Here is a 20812-nt window from a genome sequence, read left to right as displayed (position 1 = left end):
CTTTTGTTCCTTTAAGCACTTTCAATTCCACTATTATGTCATCTCTATGTGCTTGACAGAAAGTTTTATATAAAATCTAGGTCCGCAACTGTGTGAATTCAACTGTGTGTCTTTACCATATTATATTTTACAATTATTTTAGTAAAAATAGCTATTATTAATCTAAGTTTAAAATTTGAAAAGTTAGTTGGTGAGGAAAACTATATGATATTTGCATGTTTGCATGGGTCAATGTCAAGAAGTAAATGAAAATCATTGTCCTCTGCATGCTGGTGCCAATCAAGCGCGCTGGTATGTCATGCCCTGTTTTGAAAGGAATTATGAAGTCTTTATTCTGATCTGACTACTATTTAATGTTCAGTAACATCTAATATGGTAGCAATGACACACAAAAAAGTTAGAAAACTATGAACTTCAGCAAATATAGGATAAAGAGGATAATTAATGGAGAAAACATCAAAGCATTTTTATATGAATGTATTTTATGTGATGAATGAATCTGGGAAGAATTGGAAGAAGGGGATATATGTGATGGAAATATATTCTCAGAGAAATAATATATATTTTTAAAAATAAAGTAATTTCTAAAACTTTTGATGCTTAAAGGGGTGAACTCTCTTGACTGATTTCTCTGGGACTTGGAGAAACTAAAGATCCACTTGCTTCCTGCTTGTTTTGAAGTTCATTTTGTAAGGAGCATACTTTCCTTAATATTTATTTTTATTATTTTATGTGTATGTGTGCATGCTCATGGGCACATAAGACCACGTGCCTACAAATGCCAGAGTCACTGTCTATCCCTAGAGCTATGTTTACAAGTGGATGTAGATAGTGAAATTCAACTCAGTTTCTCTAGAAGAGCAGTGTATACTCTGAAACACTGAGCCATCCCTCTAGCCCAAGATTATAAATTCTAAAACCAAAGTGAATAGTTACATAGTAAAGAAGTCTCATTTTGCTTAAATTAATATTTCTGCTAACTTGAGAAAAGCTGATAAAGAATTCCTTTAATTAGATAGACAACTCAAATGACGCTTATATTATCTTTGTAATATTTGTGAGTACATAAAAAGGTAAATAGATGGATAGAGTTTATTGTAATATTTTTTCTAATACTTGTGCTTTGTAATAGCTAAGAAGAGAATGAAAGAAAAATAGAGTAAAATTACTGTGGTCTATAGAACAGTCATAATTTGGGAAGAGTTGCAGAGAATCTAGAATTTTCTAGAATCATCATCATTGTCAAATGTCTTATATTCATTTCTGAACTTGCAGATAGTATGTGTCATGGGATATCAGAGAACTTTCGGAATTGTAGTATTTTGTTTTAATTTACACACATCCAATATTTGTGTTGTAACTTGTATGTCAGATGTTGTGATGGATGGGGAGAATATTCTCCATAGACTTAGGCATTTGAGTACTTGGTCCCAGGTTGGTGGCAATATTGGGGAGGTTTAGGAGGTTGGCCTTGCTGAAGGAGGCTGTCTTTAAGGGTAGATAGAATCACCTTCCATTGAATTCATCCTCTCTGCTTCCTGCTCCTGTTGTCTTGTCTGCGGCTTTCCTCTGCCTCATCATGATGGACACATACTTCTAGAACCAGTAAGTCAAAGTAAACTATCTTTACAAGTTGCCTTTGATAATAGTGTTGTACCACAAAGAAGAAAAATAGCTAATGCAGAGAAGTTGGTATCTGAGACATTTTTTCTGTGAAGATGCTGACAATGTTGTTTTGTAGAAGAAAGTAGAATACTTTGACACTGTAGAGTAAGAAAGGGGTTGGATACTGTATGTAAAAAATAAAGGACCACTCTAGTGGAAGCCTAAAATCAGGGATGCTGAAAGCAGAGCAGATGGTTGGGGGAAGAGAGGGAAGGGTGTTCCAGGTGGGTACAATGTTAGTTAGGAGGATAAAGACTTCGTGTGAATATGGGAAAATGTTATTGCTGCCTTCTGCTCTTGTCCTACAAACTTACCTAAGGCAAAATAAGTAATGGATTTTTTAACTGAGGACATTTCAACCCAACAGAATGCTGAATCTGTGGCATGGTTGTTACTGTTAATTTATGCAATGAAAAGAGAAACTGAGCAGAAAGAAATATAAAATATATACTTTGGAAAACAAACGAGCACTAGGAAGATTAGTATTGCATTCACAGTGTGTGCCAGAATAGAGGCTATATGGTTTTTTTTAGGAGATTAACACCATTGAGATAAAATGAACTGCTGTGCATTTAGGTTCTCAGAGGGCAAGATCCAACCCATGTCACTGGCAACTTGTGAAAAAAAGCCTTATGAGTTTACTGCTCCTAAAAAGCAACTGAATTAAGAATTTGCTGCTAATGTGATTTGAAGTAGGGTATGGTCCATCCCACGACAGCCAAACTTGACAGTGTCAGCCACATGGTACTGGCTTTAGAGGCATGAAGAGTATAAGTATGGAGGGGTAATAGATTCCTGCTCCATGTTTTCAGAAAAGTGCTAAGGCAGTTTGTGGCAGGGTAGTTCCTGCTTGAAGATCTGAAAGTGAACCCTGGGTTGCAGTGAAGACTCCAAGATGGTGGAGATAACAGTCATGTGGTATCTACTGCTGCGTTCAGGGAGTGGAATCAGGCCGAAAAGATATGTATGTGCTGACAGAGAAGCTGGAGGGATGGACCCATCTCAGTGCTTCGACATTGGAAATAGAGCTATGAGATATGATTTTTTCCAGATGAATCCCAGTCTAGTTTTGGGACAGTATTTCCTCACTATGTTCCCATTCTACCCATTACCATTTAGACTGGTAATATATACCCTGTGACATTATATGTTGGAAGTCTGCAATCTGCCTTCTGAGTTTGCATGTGGCTAAAGTTAAAGACTGTCTTGAGTCTTAGAACAGACTTTTGACTTTTGAACAGTATTGAAACTATGAAAGACTTTTGGAGTTGGACTCAATGTATCTTTCTTTATGATTGGGGCTCTGGGCATAATAGAGACAGAGAGTCGAATGTCAGAGTTTGAATGAAAAATATCTCCTATATATCTAGATAGTTGAACACTTGGTCCTCATTTGGCAATATTGTTTTGGAAGGCTTAGGAATCATGGCCTATGCTGGAAGGAGTACGTATGTCACTAGAGGTGGGCTTTGAGAATGGATTTCCTCAACTCTCAGTCTGTTCTCTACTTACTGCTATAGTAAAAGATATGATCTCTCGTTATTGTACAGGGTTCTTTTGGCTATCCTGGGTTTTTTGTTTTTCCATATGAAGTTGAGTATTATTCTTTCCAGGTCTGTGATGAATTGTGTTGGTATTTTGATGGGGATTGCATTGAATCTGTTGGCTTGATCTGTTTGGGAGGCATCCAGGCAGTGGAATAGGGTCCAATGCTCAGTGCATGAGATGGCTGTTTGAAACCTGGGGCTTATGCAGGGTCACTTGGCTCAGCCTGGGTGGAGGGGACTGGACCTGCCTGGACTGAGTCTACCAGGTTGATCTCAATCCTCGGGGGAGTCTTTGCCTGGAGGAGATGGGAATGGAGGGTGCTCTGGGGGAGAGGGGAGGGGGACGGGAGGGGGGAGAACAAGGGAATCCGTGGCTGATGTGTAGAATTCAATTATATTGTAAAATAAAATAAAATTAAATTAAAAAAAAAAGATGTGATCTCTCATATTCTTATGCCTGGTGTCATGCCTGCCACTTTCTGCCATGCCTCCCCCCACCTTGATGGACTCTTACTTCTCTGCAACCATTCAATAAAGTAAACTCTAAATTCTTTAGACTTTTGTGATGGTGTTTGATCACAGAAACGGAAAAAACAACTAATACAAGTGTTAAGCAGCCTGTTCAATACCATGGGTTTAGGAATCCTGCAGCTGCAAATCTGTGAGAGGAGAGGACTTTAATACAAGAATCATAAATATGAAAAGAAGGAAGAAAAAAAGAAGGAGAGGGACAAGAGCATTGTACATGCTATCAAAGGGATGATAACTGATAACCAAGGTGCAGAGAATGCAGTTCTCAGATGTTGTACATCACAAGAAAAGTGGAAGATAGACTATTTTAAACAGATAAGCCCTGAGAAGCAGCTTTCCAACTAGAGTGCAGAGAGCAGTCCTGCTGTTGAACACCTCCTAACCTTGACTTTCAAGGCCTGAGAACATGAAAAATAAAACATACTTTCTCTCCTTTGAATATCTCCAGGAAAGGTCCAAGAGCATGCCTGTTTGTGAAGCAGAAAGTGGTTGTCTTGGTAAAATGCAACTTGGAGTTATTTACTAAACTTCTATTCTAATATCTACAGATTTATCATGAACAAGCACTTTTCTTACTTTTTTTGGATTCAGTTTTATGGTATGAAAACAATCCTCTGCAGTGTATGATATACACACGACAAGCTAGGGCAAGGAGACATAACATACTGTATTCACTGTAGAGGCCACAAACTACACCACAGTATATAGATACCAGTTCCCATTTAGTGTTCAGAGTTCCAAGCCTTTAACCTTTTGAAAATGCTGTGCTTCTTATATTTAGTCCAAAATCATATTGATGGGCTTAAATAATGGATCTAACATCTAAGTGAGTATACTTAGTGTAACATAACAGCAAGAGTAAGCGCACTTAAAACCAACATTCATTAGTATGTAATAAGCTTGTCAATAACTTCACTTTCTGGCTAGTTTAATAAAGGGCTAGACAAGCATGCATACATGAGAATTATCAACAATATTTTAATTTCCTCATTCACCATTATTGTCATATAGCAGGTCACAGTTGGTTAATCATATTTTTGTCTCAGCTAATTTTATTTAACATTATTTAAAAGTTAAATAGCTAAAAGGAAATTACTGCCTCCAAATACAAACCCTGTGGTAAATTTAATTAACTGTTTACATCTTTGTACTACAAATTTAAATATTTTAAATTTGGAAAATTACATTACATTCTAATATGAACACATATAGAGCTGTCTGCTTTTCAAGTTACTGAAGCATAACAGTTCTAATGTTATATTAATAGTTTTTTTAATGTCTTTTGTTGAACTATGAATGTTTAAGATGTACCAAAATACTTGAGGTAAGTATTCCTTTGTCATGAAGAAACCTGCTTGTAATGCTTTAAAAGAAAGATCCTTTGAAAAAGGAGTTTAGATTAGATGGGAATGTTTCACTCTAGAGGGTGGTTTGTTTAGTGATCACATAGAATTGAGTAAGGTGATGTCTCTCTGTCATTTCCCACCCATGAATCATCAGCCAATTTCCTAGTCAGCTTTCCTTTGGTGTTCTATCTGCCCACCAAATAGTCCATTGCTCTAGGGATACAGAGAGATGGGAAGGGTGACAGTAATTGGTTTCTAAGGAAATCTCAAGCATTTCTGCTCATGTCCAACCACACTTGTGCTGCTCATTGTAAAGAAATCTAAGGAAGTCAGAACAAAAAGAGCTAATCAGCTAGCATGGCATCAATATAACACTTACCTTCCTAGCAGGATTAAATAGATCCTAACTTAGAAACAGAGAGGAATCAAAGCATTATCAGAGAATTCTCTTTCGTGTAATATACAAGCTGATTTTTAAAATTATTTTACCTATTGTGGGACCATTTTCATATTAAAAAAATAACGTCATTTATAAGACTGAAAACAATATGTCATAGAATCATTTAAATGTTTCATTGTTCCTTTTCCTAGATGTGTGCCACCACTATTGTGTGAATTCCGAATCATGTACCATTGGAAATGACGGGAGTGTTGAATGTGTCTGTCCAACACGCTATGAAGGATCAAAATGTGAGATTGACAAATGTATACGGTGCCATGGGGGTCACTGTATTATAAATAAAGACAATGAAGATATATTTTGCAAGTAAGTAGGCATCTAGCTTGATTTATCAAGCATCTTTATGCCAAAGATACATGGTTCACAACTAAACTATGAAGTCAATGTAATTTTTTATTCAAAAGTTCTACATCTCCAACACTTCATTTTTTAAAGCTAGAGATGAAGTGCAAGTAAGCTTACTTTTCAACACTTTTTCAAATATCTGAAGAAGGTGAACTTCAATAGCGTTATCAGATTATTCCAGATATAAAATATAGCCAAGAATTAAGCAATAGTGAAAATATATTCAAAAATCTATATGTAGAGCTAAGGATAGGCCCATGTTTGCCTACCAAGGGTTTAATTCATTGCAAAAGCACAATAAGAAGGAAGAGGAAGAGGAGAAGGAGGAGGAGAAGGAGGAGAAGGAGGAGGAGGAGAAGATGGTGGTGGGAGACATGGAAGAGACAAAAACAGAAAGAACCAGCAATAATAGGTCCTTAAGGTATCTGGAAGTGATAGGTCATGAATCCAAGATCATCTTGCTGTGTTAAAGGCCAGTGACCCGGCACAGCAGGCAAAGGTGCTAGGCCTAGAACCACAGATATTTTTACACGTTATTTATTTTAGATTTTATTTTGTTTTAGAGTTTCACTGATTACCTCTACTTTGTCAATACAATGTATGAAGACATAGTAGCTCAAAACCAGTCAGTGCTACTTTCAATAGAGTGAGCTAGGAGAAATCCATGAAATTGTAGGACAAGTTTGATCACGTGAGTTCAGTACCCAAACCCACACTTTAGGAGAGAACCAACTCCAAACATTGTCTTCTGACCTCCATACCTAGAGCCTCTTGTTGCTGGGATAACAGATGCAAGTGTGTAGAATGTTCATTGTAGGCTTTTAGTTATTTCTCATCAATAGTCACAGTGAGTAGATTAGAATTTTTATTGCTGTTTTTCTGATTGTCTTTTCTTTTGAGATTATAATTATATTTTATTGGTTTAGTTGATGCTTCTGGGAAGAAGCAACATGTATCTCCAGTGGACATAGGCACTAAGATTTTTCTTTTCCTAGTCTGACTTTGGAAATTTCTACCTAGAATAAGTACATGGAATTATGGGTTCTTGGGAGCAGAGTGGATATGTCCAAGTTCTACTTTTGTTGTCCTTTGAAATTTGTCTTTATAACTAAGTGAATGGGAGCAGAACCCAAGAGTTAAGGCTCATGCCATTCAGTTTGTATCATGAAACAAGTTCTTGCCATGAGGTAAGAGGTCAGTCCTCATGCCCAAGTACTTTGAACAACCGTCTAACAGAAGTGTTTATAAAGGACTGGATTCTGTCATCTACTTTGCTTAGGATTATAATGAATGAGAGCAAGAGACACAACAGTGTGCCATAAAGTATCCCTGCCACTGAGCGCTCTATGAGTTGTCAGATGAGTAATGTCACTCTGGCAAACAAGATCCAATAAAATTTTATTACAGGCAATGTTGAAGAGTTTTATTTATTTTTTATTTACTCTCACATTAGAACTTACTGTAAATATGTTTTGTGTTATCTTTATGAATGATATTACTAAATCTAGCATGTTAAATAATTTGAAAGTATATTATTTTCAAGTCAAGTAATTAAAAATGACTGATATTTCTTTAATAAATACATAAAATTAAAATAAATGTTTTGTACCAAAATAAATACATGTATCACCCAAGTAATATGCTTTCACAGATCTCAACAATTCTTAATGATGAAAGAACTTTATTTCATTTTGTGTATGTGGAGGGTTTTTTGTCTGTTTTTTTTTTGTTGTTTTAAACAAAATAAGATAAAAATAAAACTATCATAGTGAAGTTGGACAACACAAACTAACAGGAGGGAAAAGAATCCCAAGAGAAATTACAAGAATCAATGTCCCACTTGTTTGCACATTCAGGAGTCCCATGAAAATACTAAACTGAAAGCTATAATGTATCCACAGGGTCACTGGTACAGTCAGCCCTGTGCCTGCTCTGTGAGCTTGATTTAGAGAGCCTTATTTTCCTGGTGTCCTCCTTCCCCTCTGCTTCTTAAAGCACTTCTTTCTGCCTCCTCCTCCACAGGCTTTCCTGAGCTCTGTGGGGAGGGATTTGATGGAGACATCCTACTTTGAGCTGTGTGTTCCAAGGTTTCACTTTTTTCATAATGTCTGGCTGTGGGTTGATGTATCTTTTCCTAAGTGCTGAAGGAGCAAACTTGTCTGATACTGGCTGAGTAAGGCACTGACCCATGAGTAGAGCAGAATATCATTAGGTGCCATTTTTATCACTATGTTCTAATTTTTATTGTATTTACTTATTTGTTTGTTTTTGGATCAGTAATGTTTTGTTTTAACCTCGGGCTCTGGGCTATCTAGTCTCACATTCTTTGTCACCCAATCGGTACCAGGTTTGGGTTCCATCTCATGGAGTGGTTTTTAAGTCAAATCAGATATTGATATGTTACTCCCTCAAGTTTTGTGCCACCATTGCCCTAGCATATTTTGTTGGCAGGACAGATTGTACATCAAAAGTATTGTGGTTGTGTTGGTGTTTATGTTTCTCTTTTGGTATCCTGCAGAGTACCTCCCAATACCAAAGACACTAGAAAATAGAGATAAAAGTTGTATAGAGGTACCAGCTTAACCTATGTTCAATGAGTTGTGTGGGTGTTGTCTTCAACAATGAGACCTTACTGTCATTTTATGGAGAACAACCTATTGTCTTGGCAAGAGTCTGGATTGTTTCGGATTTCCATGGGACCCCTTTGGCTAAAAACTCAATTGGATGTAACCCAGTCCCAGTACTGGAAGCTTTGTTTGGTGATAAGAGATGGCCAGTTTGGACTCCATCCCCCTCATTATTTGGACACTTTATTATAATCACTTCATATACTTTAAGAAGTTTCCACTGCACTGGATTGGCTCCTCTCCTCATGTACTCTGTTCCTCATCAGAACAGATTACATAATGTTTTTGATGAGTCTCTTCTACTTATGCCGATATTTGTAGCTATAAACTGTCTACAGAAACCATTACAGCATTGATCATCATGGCATATTATCCTTTCTCTTGGAGATAGAAGTAAATATTATTGAAGAGAAACTTATACCTCATGTTGAAGAGCTCAGAGGGGGCTCATTTGATATTAACTTTCCTAAAAATTCTTTGTATTTACTAGATAACTTGTAAGTAACATTTGAGAAGTGATTAAACCACAGTCTGTGAATTTGTTTGAATCATACATGACTTTATAGAAGATAACATACAGTAAATTGAGGCATTAAGTGGTATTTGTTGCATACTTAAAAATATTTGCAAACTTCTATCTTCAATTTCAAATTCAAATAAAACATTAATAGGAAAAAGGCAAGAGTTATCATAGTGGTTGAAAACAGGGACTTAAAACAATTAATTTGCATTCTTTCCATTTTTAGATAATATAGTTTGGTATATTATTATCATTTTATGCAATATTCTTCAATGTAGAGTGAGATGATTTTTTTCTCTTTGACATTATTCATTTAATAGAATGAGAACCTATAGCTTTTCTGTCTTTGTTTTCAATAAAGCTTGGAAAGAAGAAAAAGAAGTGCCTTAACACTTAACATTTCAGAAGACATTACTGTTGGCCGTGTATTTTTGCTCACTTTGCATGTGTACTGCAAAGCTAATATTCAGATCATCTGTAAAGGATGTTTTACTCTCTATTAAATCAGAAATTTGAGACCACATCACCTATCCCATGATGGACTCTGGATTTAAACATCCCCATTTTACAACTTTCACATAGTTAATTCACCACTTCTATTGCTATTTAAAAGACATGTTATTTAAAATATAGGCTATTTAGAAGTGTCTTCAAATTCAACCAAAGTTATATGCAGCTAGTATATTTATAACCTCCATATAACCTACAAGAAGATAGGAGAATATGCACATAGCAATGCAATTATGAACAGAGAGTTGCCAACCTATCATTCTTAGACACCTTAATGTCACTAGGTAACACCCTAGAAGGGGTGTACTGTAACAGTTAACTACCTTGAGAAAGATTAAATAACACAACTTTATTATCAAAGTCATGTGTAGAGTCAGGAAGGGGTGTTCTATAAAAGTCATCCACTATGGAAATATCAGAATGATCAGTCAATGGTACTGACGCCTGACTTCAGTATCAAGGTCATGTCTGGACTTATTTAACAACCAACTTTTTTTTACCAGTTGATGACAAAAAACAGCATTAAATTGTAATTCACTTAAGACAGTATGTATACAGCTTTCTTACAGCTCTTCATGAAGGAAATCAGGTTACCTTAATAACCTGGAACATGGATATACATTTTCCCAATTTCCTCAGGGGTATTATTCCATGACCAAAACAATTTTTGTTTAACACATAAGACAGTGTGATATTTTTCATAGCATTGCTAGGTCCGTTTTCCATTGAAGGAAGGTGGTTTTTATTTTCATCCCAGACTTGTGATGTGACTATAATTAGTCTCTGAGGTATGATTTTCAAGAATACCCACCCATTTGTACTCCAGTATTACTCCTCCACTGTTAGTTTTAGATTTTCACCCACTAGCTCTATTTTGAAAAGAAAAAAACTTATTTTGAAAATAAAAACACCTGTAAGTGCTGCATTCTATAGGGTGAGGCAGGAGGACTTACATGAAATTCTAGGCCAGCTTAGGCCACATAGTGAGTTTCACACATACCTGGCATAGAATGCAATACTTTGATTCAAAACAAAGTAAAATGTTTGGCATCAAATTTAATAATATATTTAACATTTGAACTAGTTTTATTTATTTGTTTCCAATAACATTTATTTATATGCATGCATATACATGTGTGGGGTATAATCATATCACAGTGTGCACAGGGAGGCCAGAGAACCACTTGTGATCGATGCAGGTCAACCGCTTGGGTGGCAAATACCTTTATCTGCTGAACCATCTTTCCAAGACTAAGACCACAGGGTCATCAACTATGTAGAGGCAGAGCCAAGATAATCCCTGGGGATTACAGCTTAACCAGTCTGCCTAATTGTTAACATTTAGGCCAATGAGAGTGTCTCTTTTTTTAAAAAAGAGGTAGATAGCATACCCAAGGATGACACACAATGTTTTCATCTGTTCTCTACATGTAAGAACGCAAGTACATGTACACCTGTACAAATATATGTACCTTCACACAGATTTAAAATTATTGCAATTCTAAAGTTTCTCTCCAGAAAATCCTACAGTAAGAACAAAAGTTTGTATTGTAGTGTGGCTTATGACTCACACTGATGTCACCAAGTCCTAGTTAACTGAAAAGTAAATTCATAATGCCCCTAACATATAAGTGACAGACATGAGATTTTCTGAATATGTATCTAGCTGCTTTAAAGTTTTATCAAGCAAATGAGTTGAACATTAGCAAAATGCCAAAATAATCTGTCATCATTCTAATAAATAAAAATCTGCCCCAGAAATCTGACTTCTGGAAAACTTAGATTTAGATAGAAACTAGAGTATTCTCTGATGATGCACATTCTAGCTTTCAGGTATTTTGTGTCAGCCTTCAGTAGCAATAATGCTGGTGGTAACAATGTTATTTTTTTCTCTTTTATTGCTGCAGCTGCACTAATGGAAAGATTGCCTCTAGCTGTCAATTATGCGATGGTTACTGTTACAATGGTGGCACATGTCAGCTGGATCCTGAGACTAGTGTACCTGTGTGTGTGTGAGTATCCACTAATGTGGGTAATTTAAGACAGGACTGCATATAGGCAAAGTCGCTTTCCTAGTGTTTTCCTTTCTTGGGGCAATACTTTTTTTTTAAGTGGATATGACATGCATATCTCTGATCAATTGTCCCTTGTTGGCTCTTGTGCTACATAATTCTATTCTCATTGGCTTCTAAAAGATCTCATGAGGAATAGCTCATTCCGTTCTTAGCATCATATCATTCCAGACATTAACAGTTTCTCAGCTTGGAAATGCTTGGAAAACTGTTTTGGCTTTATTGACTTTAATAAGCTATATGAAACCTACAGATCATTTTCTGTGTGTGTGTGTGTGTGTGTGTGTGTGTGTGTGTGTGTGTGTGTATGTGTGTTTGTGTGTGTGTGTGTTTGTATGTGTGTGTGTGTGTGTGTTTGTGTGTGTGTGAATTCTGCAGTACTTAGGAATATTCTTATCAAAATAATATGGACTGTGCTTTCAAATATATAATGTTATCTGATGTTTGTGTCAGACTTAGAGTATGGAATATATAAACCAATTTACTCCTTGGCTCTTTCAGAGTACATTATATGCAGCTGGGATGCTAACTACGTAGGGAATTTAATATTTTTCTCCTCTCAGTTTGCTGATTTTCTACAACAGACCACCTAAAGCCATTCCACTGATGTAGTCACTGTATTGAGTTTTATTTTAATTGAGTAAAGGAATGATGCCCACAAATGAATCCCATAAGCATCCTGTCCCCCAGCTTCCCAGAGAAAAATTCTGAGTGTATGTGAGGGAGGAAAGCATTCCTGGGAACATTTTTATTTTATGTTAATACAAATGTATAATATAAGTTTAAACATATATGGCAAAAAAGTCAGACGCTTTATTCAGTTGTATTTTACTGGAATTCTGCAGATGCTCTGTGGGGTTTAAAAGTCAGCGCTGTGACCAGAAAGAGAACCCTTGTGATCACTACTGTCAGAATGAGGGGATTTGCACTTTAACTGCGTTTAATGAGCCGAGATGCAAGTAGGTTTAACCTTCCACTTACTGCTGCGCTTCCTGTGACATCATTTCAGGCCACAGTTCATTGGTTTAAATCATGAACATCTACATGCATTTCACAGTGTATACTTAATCTTGGGGCTCATCTCTGTCACATGTACTTAACCTATGCTTCGCTCACAGATAACTGTGTACACCGCAGACTGCTAGAGTGTGTAGAAATATAGCAGGTGATGAAAAAGCCATGCATGCTGGCTCATAAAAACACATATGCTAGAGCAGTAGATTTTAATCCAAGAAGGACAGAAACAAGTGGTTTAAAGTCCATAACTACTATACTTGGAATAGTTTTATTTAGGTTCAACTTTCCTATTTTAAAAACTGATGGGATAATATGCTATTTGTTTCCTAAATTTGCATTGGAAACTGTATGACTTACTAAGAAAGGAAATATGTGCATGCCAAAGCATTTCAAGAAATTTAATTTCATTATAGTTTACATCATTCTTTTTTCCTTCTGTTTGTGGTGGCTTGGGGTTGTCCATGAAAGTAAACACCTATTTGTTGGTTCCAGGGTCACTTCTGGGCTCATCACAGCAGATGTTATTTTTGCCATGTGTACTCAAGTTTTAGGGAGAGCCCATATCTGGTGTCTTTCTTAATATTTAATGTTAAAATCAGCAGCTCTGGTGGGTAACTTGGAGTAGCCTCACTGGAGGCATGGTTAGCCTACCTAGTAAAACTGTAAAGCACAGTCCTGCTAAAGTTCTAGCATTCGATTTCCAAAGCTCAGCTATTTTGTTATAATGAGCTGCTGAAGCTTGAACTGAAAATAGTTGGCTTTGAAGATGGTGGTCCCTCTTAAACCAGAGAGGAATATTCTAGAGATCATGGGTCCTAGAATAATAGTTTTGGTGAAACTTCAGAGGAAAAATGATGTTTGATCCTGGGGATGCACATGGAGGGGAGGATAGACAAAACAGTGAGTCACTGGTATTCAGAGTGACTGAGTTCAAAGTGATTCTTGGCCACAAAGTCATGACGACTTATTTTAGGTTAGTTTTATCATCCCTGTCATCTCTGCCCTAGATCTAAGCCTTGGTTTATCCTGTATTTCACTGCTTCTGTGAAAGCACAGAACAGAAGCTGCACACAACAGAAGCTCTGGTTTGCCTCTTCATCATAAACAGGTACCAGGATCACTTCCTGTGCAAGGATTCTCTATGTCACCAGAATAAAAAAAATCATTCAACTGAACATATTATCCATAATAATGTCTAATATTAAACAGGCAGCACCAAGGAGTGATAATTTGTGAAATTGGGAAACTCAGCAAGAAGAAAACACGGTATTTACAGGAGTCTAAGGACTACTCTATTTTTATGTAACATTACCTCTGAGTCTATTTGTCTTTATGGAAGTTGTGTCTGTACTTGTATTTTTCTACCTCCTTCATTTTTTTTGGTAAACAGAAGGAACAATTAGGATTATGAGGCACACTTGAAACAGTTAAGTCATAAAAGAAGTACAGAGAAATTATATTATCATTTGCTCAGTAATTCATTAACCAAGTATAAACAACCAATGAGTATGACATTTCTCAATTTAGATAGCTTAATAACCACAAAACATGACTCAGAAGTACATTATATATTCTCCATATTTTATTTATACTCTTATGCTCTTGTCTAACTGCTGTACTTTATTCAGGATGACATACTGTGGTCACACAAGTCTGAGCATCTGTGCACGATTATGTTCTGTCCTTTAGTCTTCCAATACATACTCCTGAAGAACTTAAAATTCATTTCAAGTAGATAAATGGCATTGAGGAAAAATAAAAATAATTCATTAATTATTATAATATAAATAGGAACAGAATGAAGTGTGAAAACAATTGAATAAGGAAGTATTTATGATTCCAAGTAGGTGTGTCAAAGGCCTTTTAGGTGTTAAACATATTTTAAAACAAAAATTATAGGAGTAGTAGAAGTAAGGAAAAGCTGAAAGAAATGAGAACAGAGGAGCATTTCAAAGTAAAATGAATGTGGAAGAAACAGTGCAGGTTACTTAGGGTAATGGATCACTAGGATCAGGGATGCTGCAAACACTTTATGAGGGGTATTTGCTGCCATGAAGATTAATTGAGAAGAAAAACAAATTGGAGAAGTTTATCCAGTCGTTTCCTGCAGACTGAAGTAGAGAATCCCCAGTCGTTTCAGTCCCAAAGAGATAAGCATTATGTGTGTCCCATTGTGTATTGGACAAGACAGGTATTGAGAGAAGTGTTTGAAGCCCCTATTCAGACAGAATTCACACACAGCTGGGAACTTTAGGATGAGACAGTAAGGAATAGCAGAGATTTCCTCCTCATTGTTTAGTTAGGAGTTCAATGAAGGAAAAATATATAAGAATAGAGGAAAATAATTTTACAATGAGAAAGACTTAGCCATTAAAAATGTTGTTCTTATTAAAGCCCAGCTTTTAAGAGCTACGAAGTAGACAAGTGAGATCAGGTTTTCTCTCAAGCTCATGGCTCTTAGGAGGGAATTTCGTGATCTACGAAAACAAAAGCAAACAAACCTTAGCTATGTTTAGGATATTTACAGTTCTTACAGTTATGACATATAAATTAATGTAAGTAAAACTTAGTAGCACCTGTGGTCATATGCAACAACAAGCAGTCTAGCTAAAGGACTATCCAGCTCCCACAGCGTCTTTCTAGTAGCCAAATATCCCTATGTGGGGAGGTGTTTAGGAAAGTGGGTTTCAACCTGATCTCTAATGGTAGTGATCAGTATCTTAGTGAAAACTTGATGTGCACTATTTCGTCTACAACCTTTATAGGAAACAAGAGCTGCTAGGAGAGTCTCAACCTGGTGCTTGCTTTAGTTTCAATGGCATATCATTTTTTCTTTCTTTGTGGAGAGAAATGCTGTCGAAATTGTATGGGACTAATACACACGGTTGGAAAGTCAATAAAGTATTCATATCGTATGAAGGTGACAGCTCAGTTTTTCCACCTAGAAATTTTATTGCTATATCCTTCAATTTAGGGAACAGATTTGTTCGTTGAAAGCCTTCACTTTTGTCTCTAGATGGCCATTTTCATTTATTACTTTGTGAGCAACAAAAAGAAAATGGCAGAGAAAAGCAAAGGAATAAAACATAGTACATTTTTACATATACTTGGAGGAAGTTTTGTCAGTTTTAAAATAGATCATTGAAAAATGTTAAAACTATATTTTAAAATTCTTCTTTATGCTATTTTGACAAAATTATTAAATACATTTTATTATATGTTAAAATATTAATAGATAATTACACTTAAAATTTTATTATTTTGTTTCATATATAGAGGTGTTTTGTCTGCATGTATGCCTGTATGCCACATTCATGACTGGTATCTGCAAAGGCCATTAGAGGGTGGTAGACTCCAAGCAATTGAAGTAAAGATGGTTGTGAGCCGCCATGTGGATTCTGGGGATCAAACCCTTGTCCTCTGGAAGAGCAATTAGTGCTCCCAATTCCTGAGCTGTCTCTCTAGTCACATAAATAAAAAAACTTACAGAACTCTCCGGAAGGCAGTGGCTCATGCCTTTAATCCAAATGGGAGGCAGATCCAGGCAGATCTCTGTGAGTCTGAGGCCAGCCTGGTCTACAGTGCAAGATCCAGGACAGGCACAAAAACTACACAGAGAAACCCTGTCTTGAAAAACCAATATATATTGGTTTTTCAATAGCAATAGCAAGTTGTCCGTGCTTCCTGGAGGCTAAGAATTTTCCATAGGATTAGAGCCACACTGATATCAGATCTAAGGTTTGTATGCAACATGGTCCTCCCTCCATGATATTACTTTATAGCAATATTCGCAGTTCTTTCAGTCATCCACAACATCTCTCCTCTGCTTCTTGTACTCTACTGCCACTTGACATGCACATTTCAGTGCACACACAGCCCCTGCAGAAATAGCTGTATGCTACACCTCTGTCTTTCCTCAAGCGGCTCACTGAAACAAGTATCACTCTGCTGTTTTATCTAGTTAACTCTTCATGTCCTACTAGTCCCAATCAACACACCACTTCTTGTATATGACCGGTAAATAGTAAAAATTGGTTAACTTATATTTAATTGAAACTGTCACAAAGAATCAGATCCAATGAGAAAAATATAAATTTTGCTTTTCGTCACTCTGAATAGGAGCATAGTTACATTACAGGTGTTAAAGAGGGCTTCCATTATGCTATTTGTTGTTCCATTTTCAGATGGAAATGTATCAAGTTATCAGAAACTTCTAGAAAGGTGATCCTTGCTATAAGATGGCAAAGAATTAGACTAAGTTGTGGTCTCTAATGATCTAAGTTTTGCAGAAGGGATAACTTTAAACAAAATAGCTAATTAACTTGATATTTAGCTGACATTCTTAACAAAATGTTGGAGGCATGCCCTGGTTGCTATAGTAACGTAAAAAGGAGGCATAAATTGGAGAAATATTTGAGCAAAAATGAACAAGAACTTGATGACTGAGGAAATTTAAAACCAAATCTCTTAGGAGAGGGGAGGGGGAAGGGAGAGGGAAAGGAAGAGGGAGAGAGAGAAGGAAAAGATGAAATGTTGAGGCGAGATGAAAGTTCTGGAATGGTCACTTACCCATTTGGCATGAATATCACCAGCTAGGACTGTGGGGAACAGAGCCAGAAAAAAATGAAGAAAGGCTTCCTGTCTTCTGAGAATTCATGTGATGCAGGAGTAGACCTAAACATGTTGCTGTTGCTGTCCATCAGGCAAAGGGAAGTGTAACTTTTAACATGGTAAGGCATAGAGATCAGTAAGGCTGCCACTGTTAATTTTGTTCTAAAGCAGGTAAAACTGTCACCCTGCTTCCAAAATATTAGTCACGTTTTAGCTTCAGGGATCCCACTTATAGTCTTAGAGAGCAAAAGGCCAGGATGTCAGCAGAGGGCTTGGTGACTTGTCTCCTTCCCAGGGCTATAGAAATGGAGCTCCTGCCTCACCTGGGACATAACAATGAGCCACATGGGATCATCTTCAGCCTTGCAGCCAGACAGATTTTCTCTTACTGAGATCTGCATTAGAATATGCTCCTTCTGCCTTTCCAATTGCTTTCTTTCAAAGTGGGTTAGTAATATGGAAGCTGTCTCTTATTTTTGCCTAAAATAAGTCTTGAAATTGAGGCTATTAGTGGGAGACCAATATTGGTTAGTTGTATACCAACCAAATTTGTGCAATGAAGCCCTAATCCCTAGATTTTCAGAATGTAACTGATTTGGAAATGGGTTCTTCAAAGAGGTGATCAAAGTAAATGGTTAGTTAAGGTTTGTCTTAATTTGTCCTAATCCAAAGGACTAGTTTTCTTAAAGAATAGCAGGACATAAACAATTTTTCAGAGTGAGAGAGTCTAGATACAAGATAATCATCTATAAATAAAAAAAGATTAGCATCAGAAAAAAAATTGCCAGCACTTCAACTTTAAAGTTCCAGCCATCAGAACCATGACAAGTCACATTTCTGTTAAAACTGTTCACTCTGTAACACTGTTGATTGACTGCCCTAGCTGTAGACTCTCCACAGACTGGTCAATATGTTGAGAATGGGATGCTTTCTTTGGAAGGCCCAGATTTGTAGTTTCCTTTTAGTTAAACTTCCTTAGAAGTATATCATCACTTTCCTGATATACTTATCCTGATGAAATCTAGGCAGATTTTTAAAATAAGAAATTAGAAATTCTTAGGTGTTGTGGGGTCATAAAGAGTTAGTTGCCATAAAGACCAAGAAATGGTGGCACACATACCTTTAATCCTAGCATTCTGGAGGCAGAGATCCATCCAGATCTCTGTGAGTTCAAAGCCACACTGGAAACAGCCAGGCATGATGACTCATGCCTCTAATCTCAGGAAATGATGGCAGGAAGCAGAAAGGTATATAAGGTGTGAGGACCAGAAACTAGCCTGTTAAGCTTTTAGACTTTTGAGCAGCAGTTCAGCTGAGATCCATTTGGATGAGAACACAGAAGCTTCCAGTTTGAGGAAACGAGATCAGCTGAGGAACTGTCGAGGGGAGGTGGCTGTGGTTTGTTCCTTTTCTCTGGTCATTCAGCGTTCAGCCTAATACCTGGCTCTGGCTTTGTTTTTATTAATAAGACCCTTTAAGATTCATATAACACACAGGTGTACCTGCACATACATGAAAACACACTCACAAATACACACACACACACACACACACACACACACACACACACACACCTCCAGAGGAAAGAATTGTCTGACAACAAATGAGGTAACACTTAAGTAATGTGTCCGTTCCCACCAGTTCCTTTATGTTTTACTTAGCTTTCATCATGACTTACAGTCACACATACATACAGCCCAGACATACAGCTAACTTTTATTTACTGATTTTGTTGATATTACATTGTGATATACATTTTGTCTTAAAAGATTGACTGAGGACAGGGCTGTCCCAAATGCTCACATATATTTTCAAAATGTATTTCTTGGCTGGCCCTATAGTATTGGAACAAAAAGATTGGCAGAGGCTGAAAACTTTGTTTCTGTATATATTTCAACTATTAGGTGGACCTTTTGCTGTATAACATTAATTCTTTTCAGAAATCTCAGAATTCCCTGGGTACTTACCCAAACACTTTGTTCATTTGGACAGACACAAAGAGAATGATGTAAATTGGTCCTTCTCAAACTAAGATAAAAGGATTCTTCAGAGCCAGTATTACATGTTTTATTCATTTAGTTATTTTACTAGATCTTTGATATTTCAGAAGTAAAACTATCACTAATTTCTAGTATTATTTATAATGTATATTTTCCAATGGCAACTGCTATTACCATGTCTCTGTGCAGTTTTTTTTTCATATAAATATCCTTCTGCAGAGAATTTTATAGACTAGTGACATTGCATGGTATACAATTTTCATGTGTGTTTACAGAGTATTCTAAGACATTCATATTAATATGTATAAGATAATTTTATTTTCAATAGCTGCTCAATCTCATATTGTCTTCATTTCCTTCACTTTGTTTGATCAAGACTCTTTACTGTTTCATTCATTTATAAAATGTACTTCTTAGAATTTGCTTTTTTAAAATTTATTTTTAAAAAAGGTTTTGTTTTCATTTTACATACCAATCCAAGTTCTCCCTCCTTACCCTTCTCCTGCCCACCCACCTTCCCCAATTCCACCCCTCATCCACTCCTCAGATAAGGTAAGGCCTCCCTTGGGGAGTCAACAAAGTCTGGCATACTAAATTGAGGCAGGACCAAGCCCCTCCCTGCTGTGTCAAGGCTGAGACAGGGTCTTCCTCTGTAAACTAGGCTTTTCTGGAACTCAGCATATAACCCAGACTGATCTTGAATTAATGGCATTCCTCTTATCTCTACTTCCCAAGTACTGGTACTAGTACTGTGAGTCACCACCTTCAGCTGCTGATATTACTTTAGTGCCTTGCCCTGGAGTAAAAACATCTATGTAAATATACTGATATGTACTAATTTTCTCAGATTAACACTTAACAGTTGGGACTATGGAATCCAAAGATGTAAGCTGGTAAAAGCAGCTTCCTTTAACTGTGTACAAGTTAATGTGTTGTGTTGTTAAATATGCAGTTTGGACTAATAATTCACTAGCAGAATTCAAATATGTGTGGCTTGAAGTATTTAGATCTATTTCTGGTAGGGTTTTTGTTTGTATCTTACCTTCAAATTGGGTCAGAGTTAGTTCCATATAGGTATCTTCCAAAATTTGTCTAACATATCTATGAAGGAACTTCAAAAACAGGCTTCCTATTAGCAAAAATAAAAAAGAATAACAGAAAACATATTTTAATGTTATAGAGTAACTGAGAAGCTAAGTATTAATTTTATGGGGACAAATAATTTCGCTAATATAGATTCATACCTTTGAGCTTAGGCTAGTCCCAGAACTGTTATCTTCCTGCCTTGGTGCATTGAGTACTTAGATTTAAGTGCACATCACCATCTCAAACCAAAAATTGTATTTAACTTTTCCAGACATCTTTTATTATATATTTTCTTGATTGCTCAATATAGTGTATCCGATTATATGTAGATATATTAGTAGCCTACATGTACCCAAGAATAGGAGATGGAAACATACCTTTTGAATTGCTAATACCATTTGAAATGACAACATGCTGCAATCTCTTTTGTTCATGCATTTATTTAAGAAAGCTTTTGAGGATGAGTGCTAGGCCA

The 20812-nt window shown here is 36.5% G+C and overlaps 1 protein-coding gene across 1 annotated transcript in view; it reads left to right on the top strand.

Moving 5' to 3' along the window:
* Lrp1b (LDL receptor related protein 1B) overlaps positions 1-20812 on the top strand; it is a 1617914-nt gene that overhangs the window by 1571983 nt on the left and 25119 nt on the right. Inside the window, exons 85-86 of the mRNA XM_059258831.1 lie at positions 5681-5855; positions 11459-11563. Of these exons, the coding sequence (XP_059114814.1) occupies positions 5681-5855; positions 11459-11563 (280 nt within the window). The remainder of the gene's footprint in view (positions 1-5680; positions 5856-11458; positions 11564-20812) is intronic.

This window comes from Peromyscus eremicus, chromosome 4, assembly GCF_949786415.1.
Source record: "Peromyscus eremicus chromosome 4, PerEre_H2_v1, whole genome shotgun sequence".
Classification (NCBI taxonomy): Eukaryota; Metazoa; Chordata; class Mammalia; order Rodentia; family Cricetidae; genus Peromyscus; species Peromyscus eremicus.
Note: the sequence above shows the minus strand (reverse complement) of the source record. Positions and strands in the feature narration are given on the sequence as shown.